This window comes from Vanellus vanellus (assembly GCF_965231255.1).
Source record: "Vanellus vanellus genome assembly, chromosome: 8".
NCBI classification, from domain to species: domain Eukaryota; kingdom Metazoa; phylum Chordata; class Aves; order Charadriiformes; family Charadriidae; genus Vanellus; species Vanellus vanellus.
In genome coordinates, this window is record NC_138913.1 from 11,074,078 (window position 1) to 11,092,438 (window position 18,361).

Consider the following 18,361-nt stretch of genomic DNA (forward strand, 5'->3'; position numbering starts at 1 on the left):
GGAGGGTAGGAAAGGTTTGCTTGGATTAAATGGCTTAGTCAGACTTTCTTCCCATTTTAAGGAGAAACTTTTGTACAGAAAAAACTTTCAATGTGGAGAAGTTGGTGTGTGCATCAGACAAACATGAAATATTTTTCTAATCCTGTAAGTTATAATGTGAAGCATTTTTAATGATCTAAGTTAAAAACAAAGCAGAAGAACAGGTGGGTAGAATAGCTTTTCCAAAATCTTCCTTTGTTTCAGTTTAAGAAACTGGGTTTCATGACACTAATGAGCGAATGAGCTATTTCAATTGCTGTTGCAATTGGTTGCATTTAAACTGTGGCACCACTCTTGTCTCTCCATTCAAGTTTGCCTCAGGTTCTTTTTGTTGTCAGGACTTATCTTTGCTAGAATCTAGTTCAGTATTTTTCCCACTGTGAGCATTAGTTCAGTCAACTATGGGTGAAACAATGGCAGCTGTGGGCGTTTCAGCTCCTGCGTAATCCGTAATCCGGGGCTGTTCCGAAAGCCAGCGGCCGCTCAGCCCACTGCCATGGCTGAGGTGGTGTGCCTGTAGAGGGGATGCTTCTTGCTGGACTTTGCTATGAGAGAGCAAGGAGAAAAGCGATGTCTCCAAATGGTTCAGGAGTGTTCTTAAAAAACGGCGGGTATATTGCACAGTACCTGGGCACGTGTTGCTGAGGCTCTGAGAAGCAGTGACACCGTGACCGTCATGTGCTCTGCTCTTCCTAGAGCACTCAAGACTCGCCGCGTTGGCAGAAGCCCCTTGTATACGTGGCTCCATTGGGAACGCTGCGATTCTGCTGGGTTGGTTTTTTTTTTTCTTTACCTGGATGGAAGTGTGGCTGGAATAAGCTGTCCCAGCAAGACTGTGGTTTGGCTCATGTTTGCTGGGGCTACTCAAGGAATCTTTTGTAGGGACCGTACACAACAGACAGACATGTGGAGTTTGTAGCGTAAAAGCAGGCATAAACTGGACCCAGTGTAGAGAAATATGTGAGTGTTAGAAGAGCACGTATGAGAAAATTGTCATGATGAGATGTTATGTCTTGATTTTTATGATAATTAAGTTGCGTGATGACTAGTGAGGGTTACAAAAGCGCTAGACCTATGGCAGTGCTTATACTGTTAAGCTGTACTGTCTTGCATGTCTCTGTCAGTGGAGGTAGCCACGTTCCCTTCTGCGTTATAGGTGGTGAACTCTGGACTGTTTTCTGCATGGTGGAAATACCTTATCGGAGTGCTAAATGACATTCTGCATTGTCCCTGCATTTCTACTCCCCTCCCTTTCCTCCACAAAAAAAAATAATATAAAAAGCCACCTGCTGTTTATGTCTGAGATGAGCAGAGTGAAAAATGCAGAAGAGCTTCTTAAGTCAGACTCTAAATACCTGTTTTTGCAGGCGTCTAGCATTCGTATTTGTCTTTAAAGTCCAATTGTTAATGTTTTATTTCCATTTATAGGCTCATTTATTTTCAGTAGGTGATGCCTACGTGTAACGCTTGGGACAGATGTGGTTAAGAGAAAATTTGTTTTAATAGTCTGTAAGTCAGAATCAGTTGGATAGAGGAGGGGGCAAAGTCCATTCCTGAATTTGAGAGAAATACAAACTGTTGTAGAATACAAGATGTGATGTACTTGGTGAGGCTGGGATAATTTGCATGAAACATCTTATGTTGTGTGTGCAGCTGATGCTGTCCCCTTGTGTTTCTGGATTCTTCTAACTTTAAATGAATATTTTTAGTGATGTAGTGAAGATGAATAGATATTACTATGCAGGCTTTACACTCTTGTGTAGTCTCAGATATATCCTTATTGCACACTTGGAGATGCAGGTTTTTAGTGGGGAAAGGGATTTTTAAGGTAATTAACTGGTGTCCTGTATTGATATCGCTTTGTTAATGCAAAGATAAGTACTGATGATAGAAGCTGGTGGTGGTGGTGTTACATGGAGTGAGCTGTTAGTGTGTATAATACAGAAGAACCATTTCACAGAGTAAGCTGTGTCATCCTTTATCTAGTCAGAGAATCGAAATTTCTGTGGCAGTATGTGCATTGCTGTTCCTTTAAGGGAAAAATTTGTGTAAGCATGCGAAGTGTTGTCAGAGCACCTGCTAACATTTATTGCACAAATTTATTGCACAAGAATAAGTGTTCGCTTTGTACAATGCTGATGGAATCGGGTACCTGCACACACTTGTTGACTAACTTGGACTTCAAAGTTTTGTTTTTCAAAAGCCTTTTGAGGCAAGCTAGTTAACCGTGCTTGCTGCACAACGTGGGCATTGAGAGAGGTTTAACCTCAGGCTAGAGAGGCAGAAATTACATATAGGGAGCGTGGGCTGGGTGGGGATTACCTGCTTACTGCTTTACCTCAAGGGAAGGTAAATGAGAAGAGCCTGTTTACGCACTGAGTCGATGCCACTATTGCTTCTTTTCTCCTTTTGGTGCAAGTGAGAATGTCATAGGGAACATGGGATTGTGTTTGGAGGATGGGTGGAATTTTAGGTAGGCATGGCGCCTGAGGAATGTGCCTTAGTGTTTTGGTATTATGTTACAGTCCAGATAACTCTGAATTAATTTCCCTTATTCTTTCAGCTGTTTTTCAAGATCATAATGCAGCAGAAAAATGAAAAACCATAGAAGACATTTGCTTTGGAAAAGAAGTCAGTTGCTGGCCCAGTCTAGAAGATGGAGCACTGGATTTGGGGAGCTTGGGAAATACTGCTTCCAAAAGCAATTTTTCCTAGCTAAGAAGAAAAGACAGAGCGCTCAGCTAATTGTGAGCTTAAATCACAACAAACTGTACAGAAGTCTGCAGTGCAGAAGGAAAGCACTTGAGCTCCAAAGCAGGTGGGCTCCGCATGTGCCTGTAAATGCAGAATCCTGTCAAAAACCTACTGTTGAACCATACAGCTTTCCTTACAAAACTACTGAGAGCAAAAAGATCCTGTCCCTATCGCAAAGCCGAAAGCCCATCTGCAGAAGAAGTAAGAAAACTCAACAATGAATCCTTTCAGAGTCAATATCCCTTGAATGAAGAATTTGAAACTGTCGCCATTCTTAATAGCATCGCTGGCAATATCCATTATGTCTCATGTGGTACACTGGATGGTGCTGCCTTACCCGTAAAGAAAGGTGGTTTTGTATATAGTGGGGAGGAGAGCAATAATGGTGAGGGCAACACAATCCTAGTGATTTTAAACAACTGTAAAAGGAAATGCTGTTGCAAAGGGAGTGGAATGGAACTTGTGGCCCCTTGACAACTATAAAGAGGTCCAAATTTAACCGTCATACTGTAAAAAAGAGATCTTTATTTATGATGCATAAGAAACTTTCTATGGTTAGGTTTCGGTATAGAATTATAAAATCCGCAGAACTTCGAGCAAGAAGCAAAACCTGCAAATTGAGAAAAATCAAACCAAGGTGGGTGGAGAAAGTTACGAGGGACCATCAAGAGACGCTCCAGCAGGATTTTGAAAGTGGGTTGTGTAATTTGCTTTCCTACTGGAAATCTAAAAGTAACCGTCTTTGGAACCGGTACAGCTTATCAGATATGAACAATAATACACCCAAATCTTTAGGTGAGGAGAACGAAATATGTGCACCCGAGATCTGCCATACGCAGGATGTGTTACCGTGTGCTGAGCCATGTTCTGAGGAGCCAGAATCCGGAGGAGACAATGGCATTGCGGATGCTGTCCTGCCAGAACTGCAAGCTAGAGCCTCTCCAGAGGCAGAGACCTTGCAGCAGGTGGAGACCAACGGGGCTCTGGCAGACGATCACTGCTCTGACATTTTCATCTCTGTAACAGGAAAAGAAATTGCTGTTTCAGGTCAAGACGATGCAGAATCTGATGAGGTTATGAGTGTGGATGGAATGATACTGTTGCAGTCCTCCTTGCAGGATTCTGATGTCAATGATAATTTTGCAAATGGACCTTTATCCATGGAACTGACACAAAATGAGGACAGCTCTAGCCAAATGGAAGTAGAGGACTCCTTAAACCTGGACTTTTTTAGTGCAAAGTTACTAGATCACCCTTACTGTAAAAGTCCTCTTGAGGACCCTTCAGCAGAAAGCACAGGACTAAAATCAGGAACTCGGAAGGGAGGCAAAAGGAACAGTCAGAAAGCTTCCCGGGTGGCTGACGAGCAGTTGGCAACGTGGCTTTGTGGTATACCTTTTACATATCTTAGGGCTTCCAGGAGTTCCTGAAAACTGCTGGATGTATCGTGGAGTTTACACGTTGCGTTAATTCCTTTATTAAAATGGTTTCTTATTGTGAATTGTAAAGGGTACTTAGCATAACACTTAATGAAATGAGGCTCCAAAGAGGAGAGCTGCATGAAGGAAGAACAAATCCATGCTTATCTGTCAAGCTGTTTTGAGGGATAGTTGAGTTGTGCCTCTGCTTCTTTTGTTTTAGAGAGTACAATGTAATTTAATTGGAATAGTGGAAAATTGTTGGTAGACATTTTAAATGTCTTTTATCATGTGGTTTCAGAAGATGATATGGGGTTAAAACTTCCAATTTTTTAAATGGTTGACAAGTATTACCCTTGATTTTTGAAAATCCTTAGTGTTCTAATAATACTTCCTTCCAACCTTATCGTCTCTTCTCTTGCTCTGTCTTAGACTGAAACTAAATCACTTAATGAATCTTGGGTTTTAATAGCCAAATGTTGTTCATTGTCACTTAGTTTTCTCTTTGATTGTTCATAAAGTAGGCTTACTGAATCGTATTAGACAGTATTTTTTAAGAAGGCAGGATGTGTTACCGTGTGCTGAGCCGTGTTCTGAGGAGCCAGAATCCGGAGGAGTCTTAGCAAGTGTTCAGCAAAAAGGATTTGGGATTTTTTTTTACTTAGTGCTGCGCATGCAGTATTTGATAGTCTCTCTAAAGAGGAACATCGTAAATATAGTAATTGGCGTCTTCTTTTATGTATAGCAGCATACTATACACATAGTAAGGAGCAGTAAGCTAACATGTGGTACCACCTAGTACCATTAATATAATGCTCAAGTTCAGTGGTGTTCTGATGACCAAAGTCTCCTTTGGAGAAACTGGCTTCATAGATTCCCTAAACCTGAAGCTGGTGTCAGCTAGTGTTGAAGGGATTGTTTGAGGTATGACATGCTCTGATTTTTCTGCCTGCCTTTTTCTCCTTCAATTTTGCAGTTGATTCTCTAAAGCAAAATGTGAAGAAGGAGACATTGAACCTCAAAAGGTGATTTAGCTTTCCATATCCACAAGGTAGTGTGGAATGTGTTTCTCTATGACTGGCTTTACATGATCCAGCAAGGACCAGGTGCTGTGAGAGAAATTGAGAGAAACTGTGGTACTACAGTGAACAGGCCACTTCTGAAATGGAGTTTTAAAGTTTATCCAGCCGAAAAAGAGACTTAATCCTTCAGTAACTGTCAAGAACCAAGACTGTATCAGGGTGGCAAAGGTTAAATTTTTGTGGTCTGATAGGCAGTCATATTCTTGTTCATGGGAGGCCTGAATAACTTAAAATAAAGTTAAAAAGCCAGGAAATGCACTAAACTTTCCCACACTTAACAATTTTAAGAGAATTCTTACCTAGCTTCTGAATGAAAGTAGGTGAGACCAGTTTCCATTTTCTTTAGAGCTGAGGGTTCCTCTCTGAGTATCGAAGCCGAGTCTACGCTATGTACACGCTCATACTGACAGTGTAGCACTTCTGGCTTTTCTCAGCTGAAAAGCTGTAAAAAAGAATTTTGATTTTGGTGTAACTATGTACAGAAGTTGTTGTCTGTTTAGCAGTGTTGTTAATAATTAGCTGCACACTTAAAGGTACTGCTAACCTGGCAAGAGTTGCTAGGGTAGGCACATGGAGGAGATGTGTTATGGATGCTCTCAGGTTTTGTTTTTCTCTGCAGCGGCTGAACTTGGATGTTAACGAGCTGCAATGTTTAGTGCATTCTGATGTGCTGTTGGGTGGCAAACAGAGCTCCATGGTAAATCCTGTTTGCGATGGATGTCTGATCTTGCAGCACCAGGTCTGAACTTTGTATTTTCCTCCTCGAGTTATGCAGTTACACTAGCCCAAGCGAGGTCAGAGCCTAGCTAGAGATCTCTTGGAGCTCTGCTACTGTTAGTTGTAACTATGAGAACCATCCGTCCAGTGTGTGTATGAAGAAAAAGCTTTTAAAAGTGTTATATATTAAAAGAGAATAAGGTATGCTTACGTCCCCACACCTCTTCTATCTAGACTTCTAGCCAGAGTGAGAAATATCCTCCCTGTCACAGTCTACTGAGATGTAAGGGGTAAAAGTTGTTAGGCAAGTGTGTGGCAGAGTTGCGAGGAAGGATATCTTCCTGTGAAGAATTCTTCCTTGTTGTCTGATCTCACTCTTCAATCCTCCCTTCCTTCTGTCACACATCCAGGTATACTTCTTGCTTTATCTTCTCTGCTTTTCTCATCTCTTCGTGTTTTGTTCTTGGTCTCTCTCCTTTCTTTTTTTTTATTCTTTTCTTACTGCTGTTCTTCTGTCACTTTTTTCTGTGAGATGTTTCTTTCACCTTGCTTCTTCCCATCCTGGTCTTTGAAAGTTTCCAGGAAATATTGTTAAAGCTTTAGTAAACAGAGAGCTAAACCTACACTGCACTGTCCAGTGATACTGTCTGACATCACACCTAGGCCTAAGAAGAGTCCCGGAGTTTGGGTTACTGCAATTTCCCGGGACTCTGATCTCAGATCCAGCTTTCTGTACACAGAACATGTGTTTTCTGCTGTATTTGAAAACTCAGCTTCAGAAAGCTGGAGAACTTGATCTTTTTTCTCTTATTCCCTAGCAAGTGTTGAAATCCTGTTTTCCATTCTTTCTCATTCTCAAAGTGGTTTTGGATGCTTGAGTGGGATTTATGTCTCCACCGTTCCAGTCTTGTGTCTGAGAAAGAAAAAAAAAATTTCCTAGGTTTTTTAATTCCTCCAGCATTTGTCTCTATTATTTCCTAGTTAATATCCTTTGTTTCTGGTGCTATGGTTGCCCAAGCAATGGCAAGCTGACATGTCTATCCGTGGCACTTTAAATGCCATCCCTAGGATACCAGGGTAAACGGGTTAAACTTGCTGAGAGTCTGTCTGGTGTCTCTTCCCTTTGCTACGGTGGCAGCAGAAGAGCTGAACAGGCTGTGAACGCTCTGTCAGCCAGGGCTGCGTACGTTTGAGGAGAGCAATTCTGCATACCGTAAGGACGAGATACTGGGTTTTCAGTGGAAACTGCTGCAGAAATTGATGGCTTTTCATGTTGCAGTAAAATTGTTTAACATGCTAATTGAAATAAGCAGTGGGATGGATTCTCCTAGTAGAACTGGTGTAATTAGTTTGATGTAGACATATGTATATATGGGAAGAATAGGGTCTGATCTTTCCCTGTAAAGCTGAGCAATCAGATTCCAGCTTTTTTATTTTTGTCCTCCTTCCCCTGCTTTCATTTAGTGTTGCCAATTTAAGCTTAGATTTCTTAAATATATACTTGCCATGTGGGGTGCTGTGTGTTGGTTGGGTGCAGAATGATTGCTGCTCATACTTGGAAGAAATGACTGCTTTATTGGACTGGTGAACTCAGAGGGTTTTTTACATGTTTGTACTTTCATTTTTCTGGTATATTTAAAGGATTCCTAGATGAAGTTATGAAGAAATATGGCAGTTTAGTTCCACTCTGTGAAAAAGATGTCATGGGAAGATTAAAAGAAGTCTTTAATGAAGATTTCTCCCATAGGTGTGTAGCAGTATCAAATTCTAGACTTTGTAAAGGACAAATTGCTTGCATTGCTACTGCACGCTCCATGTCTAACACCTAACAGAACAGAAGTCCATTTGATATGACCTTGACTTATTTTTCTTTTCTGCCTTTTCAATCCTGTTTTAGAAAACCTTTTATCACCAGGGAAATCATGAAGTATCGGGAAAAACATCCAAAAACCTCCACTTGCAATTTCCGGGTCTTCTATAATAAGCACATGCTAGATATGGATGATTTAGCTACACTGGAAGGCCAGAACTGGCTCAATGACCAGGTCAGAGATGCTTGGTGTTTATGTGCTTCCTTACCCCTTCTTAGCCCGTTTATATTAGCGTATCAGTTGTTCACCTTCTGCTATGTTATAGGTGGACTATCCTTACTTTACACTTGAGAAGTAAAAGAAGTGGTGAGCACCTTTTACAATGGCAGGTGCGGTCATAGTGGTTACAAGTCTGGAAGACGGGAGGTGTCACAACTAAACTGTTTCCTTTTGAAGAAATGATGTTGCACTATTTTGAGAAAATAGCGGCTACACATATAGGTTTTAGCATCTCCCTCCATCCCCAAGCTTGAGCTGATTACAAGAACAGCAGACTGAAGCAGCAGGCTGTGGCCCACAGCCAAAAAACCAAGGCAGCTGCAGTGTCCAGGGCATGCACCACTAGACTTAAATTGAATTAAACTGCATTTCAGATTGAGGCAGACTTCAAGCAGCTAGTTACGGTCTCTCTCCGGGCTGGCCACTATTAGTTCCAGAGTGCTTGTCCTTCAGACTGCAGCAAAATGTTACTATAATTGCTCTCCTCCTTATTGCTGTTTTAAGTGTGAAGGGTCCTATGTTTTATGGGAACTTGTGAATTTGAGTTTTATGAAACTATTCTGTACATATTCAAATATTTACTAACTCTTGCAGATAATTAACATGTATGGTGAACTCATAATGGATGCAGTCCCTGAAAAGGTGAGGGTTTTTGTTATTATGCAAATGTACCTAACGAGATTGAGAGGGAGGGGTGAAACATTGAATATTTCGGATGCAGCCTCAAGATTTAGCTCAATGATGTTCTGAGTGGTTCCATTATAATTTGTTGCTATCTGCTGCTCAAATTTTCTTCCTTTTCTGTGCTTAAATAGAGTTTTCACTGCTGTTGTTCATGTTTCAGGAACTTAAAGGGTTAGCTCTGCAGGTGGTCTATGTTGTAGCCTGATGTTACTGAGGTACCTGTAGAAGACAGGTGCCCTGTTCTCACCCATCCCGCTCTCCTTTCCTCTTAGAAGTTTCTGTCTCCGGCTTATCTGCTTCTAAAGTGCTTTATCCGTGCCCTTGCTCACCAGTCTGGTGTTTCAGCTGAAATTTCTGATGAAGATGGATTTCTGCTGAGATGACAAACCATGAATGATAGCATCTGAACCATGCACATGTGCCGCTTTGCGCTCACCCACCCGCCCACCTCGCAGCTGTGGGGACCGTAACAGCTCAGCCTGTGTCAGATGCCTGCCTGGTGAATGGGAATTGATGCAGAGCTCCTTGGTTCCTCAGCAGTATTGACTCTGCAGGATTCTCTTTGGTTTGTGCATCCTCAACAGGATGCTTACTGCTTTCCAACTGCAGTATCTAACTGTTGGTGGCAGTTGAAAAAAAGAAAGGGGAAAAAAAAAAATCAAGAGAACACACCCCCACCACACTTCTGTGACTACATTTGCAGCAGTGGCAATTATAAAAAGCCATCTGTTTACTAGTAGAGCTGAACAATTTTCAGGTGAGACCACAAAGGAAGAACCAAACAAAGCCATTTTTAGATGAGCTCTGCAGAACGTAACTCTTAAAATCTTCAAGCTCGGCAGAAAGAGCGTTGTTGCTTTGATTGGTGGTGATGGTGATTCTTCATTAGTATTCTCTGTACTTCCGGAGTGTGTGCTAGGGTTGTGGTATTGGAGATTGTATCTGTTTGCTTGTGTCTGCTTTTTCTTCATAGTGCATAATTGAAATCCTCATGGGAGATTTTGTGCTGGTACCTTAGAATGTGGTTTTGAAGTCTGCTGGCATAGCTAACGGGTGTTAGACTGTGTTTTCAGATGCTGAATTTTCTAACTTTTTTTTCAAGTAATAACTCAAGCCTTCTACCACCTCTGCACTAGCAGAATTATTAAAAACAGATGTTGTAAATTTCCATTTGTATTAATCTGTTCCTGTAATTGCAAGAAGTGAAGCACAGGGAATAATAGTGTTAACCTGGAGCTAAATATTTTTTTTTTAACATAAGCCTACATTTTTTGCAATGTAGGTTTTTAGTTACAAAATGGATGTGATATGACTTAAAAATGCTTTTAAATAGCAAAATATTGTTTTTGTCTGGAGCTGGTCATAGGAGTTGAATACAAATCACCGTTTTGGTGGATTAAATCTCATAACTGTTTTGATCAATTTTACTCCCTTCTCCACCACCCCCACTTTGCCAGGCCAGTGCTCTCTTCCTTAATCCCTGTAAAGAATAACAAAAACTGTAACTCCTTATCCTGGTGCTTTTTTTTCCCCAAGTCCATCCCCAACAAAAAATTAAACATGATATGCCTGGAGATACAAAAGTGTAAATATAAATGCTGCAGTGGCTCCCGTATAGGGAAATAAGGCTTGCTTTATTTCCTTGCTGAAGAACAGCAATAGTTTAGGCTTGGCAAGGCCTCTGTTTGTCCCTGCTGGGGTTCTGTTTCTAAACCTGCATTAAATAATGCCTCGTTACAAGTTGTTTTGTATAAATTATCCTGGGGGAAGGGGAATGACTGTGCATGAAGATTTCTGTGCTCATTCCTCCTCTCTCTCTTTTTCAGGTTCATTTCTTTAACAGCTTTTTTCATAGACAGCTCGTAACCAAAGGATATAATGGGGTAAAACGATGGACTAAAAAGGTATCCTTTAACTCCGTGTCGTCAGTGCTCTGGTTCTTTCGGGCTGGGTTGAATTGCTAGCTTGAAACTGGGTTACACTGTGTTACCTACAAAGAATGGGTTTGCAAAAGAGCTATACAAAGTGGAGAGAGGGTAATGAAAATAGTAGGGTGGCACTATTCATGTTAGTATGGTTATGTTGTGAAAATGTACTTTGAATGGCGTCATCATTGGTAGGTTATCTCTTTGTGTATGCTCATGCAAGCTGTTTATTTAGCTGCAAAAAATGTCTCTTACTGCTCCTGACAGTGCCAGGTACACTAACCTACAGGAGAGCAGACTTAATTCTGCTTCTTCCTTTTGTCTCAAACTGGGATTGTTTGATAAAATCAAATTGTTACTCCTGAGTAACACATACAGGTACTAGAAAGCAGAAGTTGGAGACCAATAGCTAATAAGCCAAACTGTTGTTCACATGACAAGAACAGAATTCACTTTACTTTCCAGAACCCGTAGCAGGTCATGGGTTGTGATATTTTCTGGGGTAGCTAATATGAGGAGCAGTACTCTCTTTTTCTGTGAACATTTGTCCTTTCTAATATGGGAGATGAGGCAAGACTAATCAAGGACCGTGTTTGAATGTATGATCTTTCTGCAGAAGCACTTAAATAGCACACATCTGTGAAATGCTAGAAATTAACTCATTATCCAAATATAAAATCTATTCATATAATTTATTAAAATCTCTTTAAAGAGAGACTGAATATTGGTGCTTAATATTCCCAGATTTTTTTTTAAAAATGTTCTTTTTCTCCAGTAACCCAAGTTTTGGAAAAACCCCAAAAGTGAAAGTGATTCTGAAAGCAGAACCTGTATTCATGTTGCTGCTGAGGAGGGACTAGATGAGAGCAGGATGGTTGTTTAGGCACTTACTATCCTGATGACTCTCTAAAGCAGGGATGAGAAGCCATTTCTATTGGAAGGATTCAATAAACTGCTTCGTCCTGCAATGTGCAATTGAGGGGAACTTGTTTCTGCTTTTTAAACACCCCAGGGTATTGTACCAGGCTTTACAAATGTGGTTTCCTGGGACACAGGAGGCCAGAGCCTAGAAGGACATGCTCTTCTGCGGCCAGCTGCAGTGCTTTCAAAGCTCTAGTTCGTGCCTGTCCCTTCTGCCCACTGATCGGACTGGCGCTCCTGCTCTGACCCACTCTCATGTCACCTAGCTGACTCTGCACTGGCTTGGTGAAGCGAATCTAGGTTGCCACTGTTCTTTCTGTACATCAGGTCTTAACTAAAGACCCTTAGAGCTTTTGGCTGCTTTTTTCCACTCTTCTGCTACAGGTTTTTATGCCTGCAGCAATCCCACAACGAGGGTCACGTGAGGACCCTTGAGTTTGGCACGGCTCTGCTGTTGCTGGACATCACAGAAGGTGTAGTTCATTTATCTTCTTCCAGTTTTCCTTTGTGGGCTCCGCTTGCTGCTGGCTGACAACTCTTTGCTTCTCTCCAAGAATGATGAGTTGTTGTGTAGCGAGTGTGCTGTAATCTGGTCAGGAAGCGGTTTCTGCAGGTGGGAGCAGGGATCGTAGATGCTTGTGACAGTCACAGTACTGTTGTGAGCAGGGCTCGGCTGATAACTGCTGTGAACGCTCAGACCTTTTTCTGCCTTCAGCTTCCCACTGTTACTCAAAAAACACACTTTTCTTTCCTACAAATGACCTGCCTTTACCAGTAGTGCAGCAATTATGTACTGTTCAAATTGCACAGTGGTTAAAAAAAAAAAAGGCAGCATAGAAATCTTCCCACAGGATGAGTTCATTTAGTTCAGTATTCTATTTTTGCTTATTTTCTGGACTGTACGACCAAAAACCCAGCAATTAGACAACTGTTTCAAGAGTAGCTGGGAGAAGGAAAATCATGAAAGGCCCTGGCTTGACTGGCTTCCAAAAGCATAAGGGCTCATCTGCCACACAGACACCGGGGGTGTTGTATCTGATCTGCTTGTTCTGTACTTTGAGACCTTCTCCCTTGTTTGCTTGCCTGTGACCACAGTACATCTGCTACAAAGTTAAGTTCAAGAAAGGATGATTCTGCTCTGTCTTTACCCCCTCCCTTTCTTTGCTCGCCAAGGCAACCTGCACTCCTCTGCCAAGTCACAGAGCCTGTGTTACGGCAGAGGGAGTCAAACTGCACCAGCTTGCTGTTTTGGGGGGATGTTTGTAATCACAACTGCATCATCTGTCACCTATCCACGATGCAGCTCTGATAGAAATCAGTGGTGTTCATACTGCAGGAGTGTCATTACTGAAGATGCGTAGCTAACCCAAATTGAGGCTCACCTGTATGACCATCGTTACTTAAGAAATCCCACTTTGATGCAGATGTTAAAGTGCAATGTGGGCAGGCTTTTGCCACTAATACAGTGGTGACTAACTCTGGTACCGTACAATGCTCCTTAGCTGCTTTCTGGGCTGTAAGTGTATTTTTTTGCCTGCTAATAAGTTGTGTATGAGATAAACATGAGGAATGTGGTGGACAAGGGGAGGGTGAAAAAGAAGACTTCAGTTAGGGGATGGAGAGGAGGCTTAGATACGATCAATCTCTTGCTTTGCAGTGTTGTGCCTGTGGAATTGTCTCTAATGTATATTGTTCTTCTTGCCAGGTGGACTTGTTCAAAAAGACTCTCTTGTTAATTCCTATTCACCTGGAAGTCCACTGGTCCCTCATTACTGTGAACATCCCCAGTCGAATTATTTCATTTTATGATTCCCAAGGCATTCATTTTAAATTTTGCGTAGAGGTAAGAGTCACAGCTGTGTCTGCAAAGTTTGAACTGTTTTCTTCAACAAACCACCCCCCCTTTTTCTGTTCAGCCTTAAACTTTAAATGCGGTGTGTCTGTTGTCCTGCCGTGTATGAAATGAGAATCAGCTTGTCCTGCTGAGGAGTCTGAAGCACAGACCTCGAGGGTCACACCAGAGCTGGGGGTTGAGGTCAGATTGCCTGTTGCCTGATTAGCCTGACCATGTAATCGGCACACCTTTTGTGGCTCCGTCTTGTCACTCCCACAAAAAGCAGGGGCTCAAAGCCAAGTGCCATAGGGAAGCAGACTGGCCAGACGAGAGTAAAGGCAGTTCTTTAAACTGCTGAGGGACTTGTGTTTAGGAAATGATAAATTGTGGTCCTTTTTGGGGGGAGGTTGCCTGGGTGAGAGAACAGGACTGAAGATGCCATAGTGCTGCTCAGTGGGGTTTATGTGTTCCTGTGCTATTAACAGCGTGTTGCCTTTTTCCTTTGTCTGCATTGGTATGGGATGTGTACCTCTGATTATAACCCAGCAACCTTTCGAAGCTGCAACCTGAACACTGGAGTTAAATTATCAGTCTTCCTGGTAAAAAGCAGCCAGAAGATCTTTGCTGGGACTGGCAAATTGTAATGACCCTCTTACAAAAGCTAATTTTGTCAACTTAATTGCTTGCTTGATGCAGCAGCCCTTTACTTTTAGCTGTGTGTAGTTGTTGGCTTACAGAAGAGTAGTAATTATTGTAGCCAGGGGAGTTCCCAGCTAGGACTTCTGAATGAAGATACTAGTTTCCTGCTGGCATTTGCTGAGGATGAAGATAATGTTTGTTCTGGGAGCAAGAGACCTCATGCTCTCCAGCTTTTGAACTGGCAGCATAAATGAGGAGTCCCTCTCAACAGCCCTACAGTCTCTCCTGCAGTCTTGCAAAGTGGCCTCTTCCATCCATCCCACTCCAGGCATGGCATTTGCACTTAAATGTCTCACAAACGTGAGACGCTTTTTTTTCCTGCTCTTTGTAGGGGAAGGAGGGCCAATACCCAAAACTCTGCTGTGATCCACCCACTAAGGTGAACGTTAGTGTGCTGGAGTGTGTTTAAATTGTACTATAAACCAGCCTGTTTACAGAGAAGTAGAAGGATTTGCTTAACCTGAGACCATAGGCTCATTTATCTTGCTTCCTTCTCTTCACTTGTGTCAGACTATTTTTTCCTGTATGTCACTAAAACTCTCCCTGGAGCTTTGTTGATTAGCTGCAGAACTCAAAGCGTTTTGTATTGAGATTCAGGCAGGAAAATGCTATCATACTGAGTGTAAGGGTCTTGGTGTCAGCCAAGTAAGCCAGGAGGGAACACGTGCCAGACTGCACAGTGCGTCTCTGCACGTCTGAGACCGTGCCTGAGTGCCACAGCTGGTCTAGTATTAAGTATACCAGTGTATGGTGGGGCTGAGGGGTGTTAAAGCTCCCCTCGTTAGACCAAAATGAGCCCGGATGGTAGAAGGCACGGTACCCACCACAGTTCATCTCTTTACCTCTAGGTCTGAGCCCAGCTCCTAATGCCTGACGCTTACCTGAAATTTGTCCTCATTGTCAGAAGGATACCAGTAAAGATGTCGATGTCTGTCCTGTTCTTTAGCTGGTGAATAGTTTTGTTGCTTTTTTCCCCTTTTCTTTTTAAAGAACATTCGAAAGTATTTGCTGACTGAAGCAAAAGAGAAGAATCGCTCCGAGTTTCTTCAGGGTTGGCAGACTGCTGTGACAAAGGTAAATGGCAGCACTTCGAGCTCTGGAGTCTGTGAGAGTTTAGGAGGCTGCTTCTAAACCCCTGTATTTGTACAAGCAGTAAATTGTTTTCTGCTGACCACATGGAGGGTGGTAGGGGTGACACAGGTGGTTACACATGGGAATTAGAGCTCTCTCGCTCATTCAGCTCCCATCAGGTCCTTAATACTTTCTGCAAGTGACTTGATGATCTGAGCCAAATCTGTGGACAGCTAAATATCCATGCAGCAAAAAATGTAGCTGGTGCCTGTGTTGGCACAAGGTCAAGGACTGAATGAGCCGGAGACTCAGCTTCCTCACTTCTCCTGAAAGGACTGTTCTGAATGATGCCAAACGGATGGGATTTGGTGGGGGAGGGAACAGGCTAATGCTGCTACTGCCTGTATTTTATATTTACTATGGATAGAGGGCTTTGGTCTCCAGGGCTGTTTGTGGCACGTTACATTTGATCACAAGTAAACAAAGTCTGGCAACAATAAAAGGGAATAACTTGTGTGTAGTGTAAATGAGGGACTATGTGAATTGTGTAGCCATCCCATAATAGCTCCAAAGATATAAAACAGGTCATTGCACACTAGACATACTCCCAACAGCTCCCTCCTTGCACAGGATTATTTTTAGATGCGGACACAATGATGAAATTATTCCTCTCTGTGCTCATGCACATGCTGTGCAATCAGAGCTTGTCCTCCTGCATTCTGTGAGGCAGCAGATCTGGGAGTTGAGGAAAAATAATTACTTTTCCTCTTCAAGTGCCAGAGATGTAGCAACACTAGTGAGTGGGACTTTTTAGCTCCACGTGTCAAAATTAAGCGTGTTTGAAGAAATAACGAAGTTTGAAAGATGTCATTTGGGACTGCTTCACTCGGTCCCATCACCTGACGATGTACCACCCGTCACGTTTTTTGAGACTCTTTGGTGTGGCTGGGGGGAGGAAAGCCCCTGCCGGCAGCATGGATGCTGAGAGTCATCTTCCTCTAGGCCTGTGGGACTTTGCTGATCTAGTTTGGTCCTGTGTAAAGCAGATAATGCTGTACAAACATTTATTTAAACTAATTGAGAAGCTGTTCTGTGTAGGTCACTAAAAGAAAATAAACTTGAAAGAAAGATTTGTAATTTGTTTTCTGTCCTACACTATATATTTTTCTGAATGTTAGGTGTTGTTCTAACAAGGTGTTGAGTGTCACCTTGCAAAAGTTGGGATCAGAATAAGTAATTATAACTGCAGTTTCTAGTGCTGTAGAATAGCCAGCTCTGAGAACGAGATACCTGATCGTTTGGCTGCATCTCCTAAGTCTTTAAGCAAGACTTAGATAATAAAAGGATAAGTAAAGATCTAACATGTCTCTCCTTGTTTCTTTTCCTTTTAGTGCATTCCACAACAGAAAAATGACAGTGACTGTGGGGTTTTTGTGCTCCAGGTAAGAGTACTGCTTTTTAAAAAACAGTGGCCTGTATTGTTCATCTACAAATTGTCCTTTTTTCAATCAAGCCTTTTCCTTTTCCTCAGTACTGCAAGTGCCTCGCCTTAGACCAGCCTTTTCAGTTCTCCCAGGAAGATATGCCCCGAGTGAGAAAAAGGATTTACAAGGAGCTGTGTGAACGCCAGCTAATAGACTAATAAAATGCAGCCAACCTAATTTCTCTGGCATTTCTGACAAGTTGCAGCTGGTGTTTGTGTACTTGAATTTCTGAAAACTTCCGTGAATTTTGAGCGATTCTCGGCTGAGTGGTGTGGCCACTGTTGTTACCTCAATTTTTTGATGAGCTCTTTAAGTGGCAGAACATAACAGAGCTGCCGTAAAATATTCCTTATGTCAGATTGGTTCTCTTACATTCTTTCCTGTATTTAATATTTATTATCTCAGCATGCATATAGGCAAAGCATGCAACTAAAACCATAAAACTGTAGATTTGGTGCACCTTTGAGATGTAGCTAGAAATGACAAATACAGGTGGTTTTGTCTGGAAACATAAAGATGCATGATATGTTTTCTGATGCAATAATGCTTTGAATGTATCAAAAAAAATCAATGCCATAAAAAGAACAGCTAGAACCTATTTGATAGTTCCATTGTCCCTGTCGTGGCTCTATAGTACTGAATTATCACTTTTTAGGGTGGCTAAACTCATCTACAGATTTAATTTGTGGAGACCCCTTTTTTAAATAGATCAAGTTGCTAATAAAGTTTGTTCTGTTCAATTTATCCAGCTGTCATTATCAGCCTGTCCCTATAGATAAAAAGCAGCCTTTGCACAAATAAAGCTTCAGCACTTGTCTGTATAATAAAAAGTACAAAGGTGTTCAGTCGGTCGGATTGATGGGATGTTCCTATATGCTGCAGAAGTCTCCATGATGGGTGTATTAAGGAGAACTATAAAGCTGGCCCTGAAGAGTCACAGCTTAGATACTAAGATAAACTCCTTGGCTGTAACTGTTTAAATCTCAGATGGCTTTGACTCATTTTTCAGTTCCACAATATGCAGTGAAATGTACCATTTCGGCATCTCTCCCTTCAGCTCTGTCTTCAAATGAACTCCCTTCAAGCTTGTCATGTTTAACCTCCCATTGGCTTTTGCCGTTGTTCAAATATAAATTAATTCGTTTCTGCTGCATCTGCTGTTTGATTGTCTCAAATATCCCTAGTTTGGTTTGCGTTCGGTAGCACCGATGGGTCTGGTTGGGAATAATAGCGCTTGTGGTGGGTGCTGTACAAACACAATGAGATTATGTCATTGTGCTCTGGAGGGGCGGGCGGCTGGGAGTGCCGCACGGGCTTTGCCGGGTTGTTGCACTGGGCAGGGATAAGTGAGAGCAGTGGGTCTTGAGACTTTGGGGGTTTTTGCCTTGATCTGTAAAGTACGATGTGCTCCTTGCCGAAGAGAGCTGGTTTTGTTTGAAGAGACTGTTGGATGGGACTGCTACGCCTGCAAATGTCTTTGCTGTGTTTTCCTGCCAGATAAAGGAGTGAGCCCAGAGGAAAACTATTCTTAATGCTGAACATCATCTGTTGCACAGCTTCACTTTGTGTCTGTCCATAGCCCTGACTTCTGATGGAAGAAAACCTCTTTGAGTTCCCTGTCTTGCAAATTAATTCAGGCTTGA

At 42.1% G+C, this 18,361-nt stretch overlaps 1 protein-coding gene across 1 annotated transcript; it reads left to right on the plus strand.

The window, feature by feature from the left end:
* Nucleotides 1-3,116: 3,116 nt before the first annotated feature.
* On the plus strand, nt 3,117-17,865 carry SENP5 (SUMO specific peptidase 5). Its single transcript, XM_082487435.1, has 9 exons — nt 3,117-4,182; nt 7,652-7,757; nt 7,908-8,055; nt 8,695-8,742; nt 10,611-10,688; nt 13,336-13,473; nt 15,154-15,237; nt 16,626-16,676; nt 16,766-17,865. The coding sequence occupies exons 1-9, from the start codon at nt 3,225-3,227 to the stop codon at nt 16,874-16,876; spliced, it is 1,722 nt and encodes a 573-aa protein (XP_082343561.1). The 5' UTR covers nt 3,117-3,224; the 3' UTR covers nt 16,877-17,865.
* The last annotated feature ends 496 nt before the right edge of the window (nt 17,866-18,361 follow it).

What these genes read in the sequence shown, in the direction of transcription:
- SENP5 (XM_082487435.1), top strand. Translation starts at nt 3,225, where the DNA reads ATGCTGTTGCAAAGGGAGTGGAATGGAACTTGTGGCCCCTTGACAACT. An exon ending in AGAACTGGCTCAATGACCAG is followed by an intron (nt 8,056 to 8,694) that starts GTCAGAGATGCT and finishes TAACTCTTGCAG; the next exon opens with ATAATTAACATGTATGGTGA. An exon ending in GTGGGGTTTTTGTGCTCCAG is followed by an intron (nt 16,677 to 16,765) that starts GTAAGAGTACTG and finishes CCTTTTCCTCAG; the next exon opens with TACTGCAAGTGCCTCGCCTT.